Below are 6235 nucleotides of genomic sequence, written 5' to 3'. Positions count from 1 at the left end.
ACACACTCAAATGTATTTTAATCTTTGTTCATTTTGTTATGTTTTTCAAATTTCAAAACGAAAAGCGTACAAACATCAATTCATGGAGTAAGACTGTAAAATAGTGCATCGAACTTGCACAATACGAGATTCAAACGCTCATGGTGTTGAACACACATTAATCAGTGAATTGTTTAAAGTGTATTATTATTAAATATCTTTCTTGTTGTTCGCACATTGCTCATAAAACTATCTTACTCAAGAAATACTGAATTAGTGTCTTGTTGGGAAAAATCAATGCAAAATCATTAAACAATCCAGGTCGTTAAAGTAAAAAAAAAATGATGTTGATATTTTTTAGAAACTTATAATTCATTACAGGATTCCAGGCGATACGCTTGGATTATTAAGCGTTTTACCTCTTTTTTTTTGCCAGCATAATTATGGAATTCCGCTTAAGAATGTTTCTGTCGGAGCTATGATGTCGACCGGTAGGCATCTGTTTTGGATCGTTATATCATGCAGAGATACCGGTCATTAATTTACAGTGCAATTAAAAGTCTGATGTAAAGAGACTTGTTTCGACGCATGCGGTATATCTCTTTATAATAACATCGATGAAAAGAGACAAAATCATAAACACATTTCAACCCGTTGTAATTAACATTTAATGTCATTAGCATGAATTTTCGTGATGCCACTTCTGCTTTCTTCACCGTAAACAAGCCTTTCTATTTAAACGTGTTGAGAAGAAGTTCCAAGTACATTTGATCCCTGCATCTTGTCAACGTCGTTACGAAGGCAACGCATTTCAATAAATATACAACAATGCTGAATTGTGTGGGCTCTTGGATATTTTTATTCATACTCGGAATATCATTTGCTCTGGAGCCGTCTTGTCCTGTATGCTCGAAATATGAGTATGAAGAGAAGCTGCTAGAAAGGGTTATCCGAAACGAGTTGGCTCTGAAAGATACATTGGACAAGATAACGGAAACTCAGGCAAAAGTTGAACATACTTTGACGCAAATCAAGGACAAACACGACACACTAAATGACGTCATACTAGGACTGGAAGTAACGAAACAGAACGTCTCTGAAACTGTCAAGTTGCTCGTGTCAGAGAATGTTAAGGATTTTGAAGTTATGAAGCAGAAACTTAGAAGTAACGTTGACGACTTTATCAACTTAGGGACGAGGAATGTCTCAGCAAATGTTGCAGAAATGAACTCCTCGATCCAGTCATTTTTGGGAAAGATGTCGAAGGAAGTGGATATTTTACGAGGTACTATTTAGTTGTAAATCTCGATTTTAAGCGACTCATAATATTTTCTTTTTATGATGTTATATCTTGATTTTATTGCTATAGTATGTTAAAATTGGTTGTTTTATTATTTGTATTAATTTCAAAATCATTCATTAATCATAAAACCGTTATTTCTGGAAAAACAAACGCGTATTCTATCACTAGAATTTCCTTTAAACAATTTGTTTTTACAGAAATATGAATACATTGTTTTGCGATTGTTCTGGCGAATTACATTTAACATAACATTTTAAAACTAACTTTAGATAAACACATGTTCTTTCAGCTGGGAGTGTTGTACCCGTGGTGATGTTCTATGCCCGTCTTCAGCCTAGTGGCTCGTTCACATATACTAAACACCAGGCTGTTGTGTTCAAGACTGTCCTTGTTAACGTAAGCGGAGGATATGATCCTGACACTGGACAATTTACAGCATCCGTAGCGGGCGTATATATGTTTACCGTACAGTACTGCACAATAAGTGGAAAAACGTCTTATTTTGAAATTGTCCATGACGGCAAATCTGTACAAAGATCACAACACGGGCATGCGAACTATTATGGTTGCGTGACTATGCAAGCTTTTGCTATGGTTGCAATGGGAGAAAAGGTCTGGGTGAGGTCTACTCTACCCGATAATGGGGTCTACCAAGATGATGTCAACTATTGGAACAGTTTTGCTGGAATGTTGATTCGCAATTAAAAGGCAATACTTTGAAATATGTAAAATACTACGCGAACGGTTACATGGCATGTTTGTAACGCGAATGCAATTATGATGAAATGCAAATGTGTATATTCATTGAAAGACATATAAAAGTCATAAGGTATATAAAAATTGACATTACGTCCTTTTATCAATGCCTAATTACTTTTTTGTTGCGTATTGGTTTAGTTAAGAATTGTACAATAATGTAAAACCGACATGTTAAACATATTCAATAGATATCTTTTATGACGTTCACTTATTTGAAACGTCTTACGTTTAAATGTAACTCTTAATAAGAAATTAACTCTAACATAAATTATATGACTAAGAACGATGTAAAACATATTTATTTTATTTGTATATGATAAATTATATTTACATAAACTCATCAATATTTACCATCAATATAGAATATATACATATATATATTTAATATTATGCAAAATCGGTTCATAAATACGGATTTCTGATCCAAAATCGAATGTATATATTAAAATAATATTTTTAAAATGTTCATTTATCTTTAATAGCAGTACCAAGTGATTCAATGTATGTTTTATATTGTAATATTAATGTGTTTTTTCCTAAATGTATAAAAGCTGATCTACATACTGGCCAAGATCTTAGCCGTGTGTTAAAAGCGTTCGATTTAGTTGTGTCATTCGCAAGACTGTCCTTTACTTAGATTTATATTCAATTGATTGCTTAACAAAAAGAGCAATTTCAATATTCAAACTTGATGAAATTTTGTAAGAATGGACAATATTTATTAACACTTCAAAACTGGGTAACATGAATTAAAAAAGTAGTTCAACACCTAAAATCTTCGTAAATCTGCTAACCTTGATCTCGGGAGAGTGTTTTAGGGACATCATGGTTCTTATGTCATCAAACATGCTCAGAGTATTTGATTTTATGATATTTCGGTAAAATTTGAAAAAAAAATCGAATCCGATCCGTTGTGGGAAATTGTCCAAATATGGTTAATAAAGTCATCATAATTTATACTTGTGTAACGTGAATTTGTTATAGTTTTGTTTGTTTGATTTTCAAGTTTGCACTTTGTGAATGTGTAAGCTTGCAATTATGTGAATAAACTACTCTTTTAACTCATCTCCTAAATGTAATCAGTTTACGCGACATTAGGAACTACTTTTTCATTAAACGGGCGCGGAAGGATTTGCAATCACTAGAACTACAGGGCGAGTGGCATTTTGAAAATTTTACACATCGTGGACATTGTGTGATTGTCTTTCACAACACGACCGAACATAACCTGCAGACGCTAGTTTTCATACAAATATATTCATACTTAACAAGTATATTTATCGTTATAGTCGTAATGTAATCATACACGTTCTCACTCAAAATACCACAAAGAATGTCCATATTCACAAACCCGAATCCATGATTTTGCGTTTCCAAGATAGTGGTTACTTGAAAAGTAAATATTCAAAATCAATCTCCACCACATCTCAACTTTCTATGAAATTATACACGTTGTTTAATAGACAAATAATAAAATGGGCTTTTATAAGCACCAATGTCAGCATCTTTTTGTTTATAAAAAACACCACTTTAAAATTATTTTATATCTTATATGATGCTCAAACTTTCTTAGTACACTCTAACACTTTATGTTTTCGGACACCCTCTTTTTTGCCAAACTAATTATTTTTCGTGACTCTTAATTTTCGGGCATACGGGTTTTCGTCAATAATTAATGTCTCTTAATTTTCGGACATTTAAGCGCGCTATTCTACAGACTTCGACCCTGTTTTCGCTCATCTTGTTAAACTTTGATAATGGATGTTTACAACCGGATTAATGTCATTGGCGTCGCACTGAAGTGCGGCGACTAGTATGTAATGCATTTTTTTTCGCTTATGGAAGGAGAAGTTATTTTACGGATCAATGTATATATTTTTGTCATAATATCATAGGCAAAATCGGGAAAAAGATTTTATGTTAAATCAAAGTACTTAAAATAACCCGCATACGATGTTTAGAGCAGCAAAGGTCTACTTATAAATCTAAAGAATATTTGGATTAAGGGAAATATTTTATGTTTGAGTACATGCAGATCTGTGTTTCGGTTCAAGATAAAAATGAAATGCTAATTTGTTATCAACCGATGTTTCAGATGCAATTTCGGACCGTATGAAAGGGACGTAATGAGTACGTTACTTTTCAGTTTGGACATAAATGGCTTACCTAGCTTTTTAAGAAACCAGGGATGCAATATAGGAAAGTTTTTGCGAAAAGTTCGAATTTGCGGAATAAGCTATTTATTTTAAAAAACAGATAAACAGTTTATCGCAAGTTGACAGACAGGAAGACAGAAAGACGGATGGACGGACCGACCGACAGACAGGCAGACAGACAGACAGACAGACAGACAGACAGACAGACAGACAGACAGACAGACAGACAGACAGACAGACAGACAGACAGACAGACAGACAGACAGACAGACAGACAGACAGACAGACAGACAGACAGACAGACAGACAGACAGACAGACAGACAGACAGACAGACAGACAGACAGACAGACAGATAGACAGGCAGACAGACAGACATGTCTGTCTTTCCTACGCCCTCGCCCAAAAGTAAAGTGATGGTCCCGAGGGCTTGGGAGGTGTGTTCGAACCTGATTTTCGCCGGACGCATTGGCGCTGACAAATACATTGGCGCAGGTACAGATTTTGAGTCAATGGGTAAATCACTGTATGTCCTTTTAAATCCATTTAAAATGGAATTTCATTGAAATCGATTCATAATGACAAGAGGTATTGTAGGGAATAATCCATTTTGTTCCCCGAATATACGCCAATATATTGGCTTGGGTGACAAATTGATAATCTCCAGCTTTTACCGATGACCACATGCGACCTCATAAATGACATGTCTATACATCTATTTACATATCTCGGGTATATAGGCATCAGAGTTCATGGACCAAGGCGGTGAACCAGCTTTAATCAAGTTTATAATTTAAAGATGATGATAACAAGAATATCTATCTTAGAATTGTCTCTAAAATTGCATTACTCCTATATTTGTTAATGTTTTTTTCGATAGTTAAAAACAAGGCGTCTGCCTATCAAGGAATAACTACATAATATATACCCAATACCTTTCGGTTAGGCAGACGTTTATGTTTGCTCAAAGCAGAGTAATGTGCATTAATAATATATTGATATCCTATCGGTGTGATTATAAACTATCGTGAAACGTTGTTGCATTCATAGTGCAATATATTTGGAACAATACAACATATAATGTCAGTATACGTAAGGGAAATAAAGTATAGTATTATTTAAAGTTAGGTAGTGTTTTAATTTCGGAATGATTAAAACCCAAACAAATACATCAAAACGAATATAACTGCAATCAATTCGAACCGTATTCATTGCTTTTAGCCCTGATAAAGTATAAATATTGTTGTGGTTTACTTGTTTGAATTTTTGATATTCTTCTGAACCAAATCAATTGCAAATCTCATGTTGAGAAGTAATTTTTCTCATTGATGTTGGGTATCAATCAATACTGTGCCAACTTGTTAAACTCGTAGACTCTACAACGACCATTACAACAACTGTAAAAACGCATTGCAATCAACGGCAAATCAACAAGTACTATGTCATCAAAGACAACATCAAACTTTACATCATTACACCACAAAGAGAACCAAGTATTACGTCAAGTTCGACGACCACATCAAGTACAACTTCTACGCAAGAATACACAAAATTGCTACAATTATATTATATAATTATAATACAATCATAATTGCTTCAGTGTATTGGTAAGGGTTATTACATTTTCTGCAGAACAATATATTTCTTTGAGAGATATAATAATCTTATTGTAAATTATAGTGTATTATTTATTTTAAAAAATCAAATACGATAGTAATGTAATTTGTGTAAAAAAACACTGATATGAAGCAGCATACTCTGCCTGTATGGTTCATGAACAAAAGAGCATGTCTTTATAATTAAAACTACGCGATCTTTCCTGCTGTGATTTAGTGAAATCGGTTTAAAGATTTCTGCCTGTATTACTATATACAATTTTAGGTCGTCATTGGCGTTTTATTAGGAAATACAAAACGCACAATGTAATTTACTGATTATTATAGTAATGTAAGAGTTGTATATAAATTGTTTTCTATATCAGCAACATGTGCATGTTTTTATTTATGTTTAATGAATACTTTTTTGCAGTAGTACGTGTA

At 33.5% G+C, this 6235-nt stretch overlaps 1 protein-coding gene across 1 annotated transcript; it reads left to right on the top strand.

Annotated features, from left to right (window-relative positions):
• The first annotated feature begins 807 nt into the window (after positions 1-807).
• LOC127835478 (uncharacterized) lies at positions 808-1987 on the top strand. Its single transcript, XM_052361923.1, has 2 exons — positions 808-1264; positions 1572-1987. The coding sequence occupies exons 1-2, from the start codon at positions 808-810 to the stop codon at positions 1985-1987; spliced, it is 873 nt and encodes a 290-aa protein (XP_052217883.1).
• Positions 1988-6235: the final 4248 nt, after the last annotated feature.

Source organism: Dreissena polymorpha, chromosome 6 (assembly GCF_020536995.1).
Source record: "Dreissena polymorpha isolate Duluth1 chromosome 6, UMN_Dpol_1.0, whole genome shotgun sequence".
Classification (NCBI taxonomy): domain Eukaryota; kingdom Metazoa; phylum Mollusca; class Bivalvia; order Myida; family Dreissenidae; genus Dreissena; species Dreissena polymorpha.
Note: the sequence above shows the minus strand (reverse complement) of the source record. Positions and strands in the feature narration are given on the sequence as shown.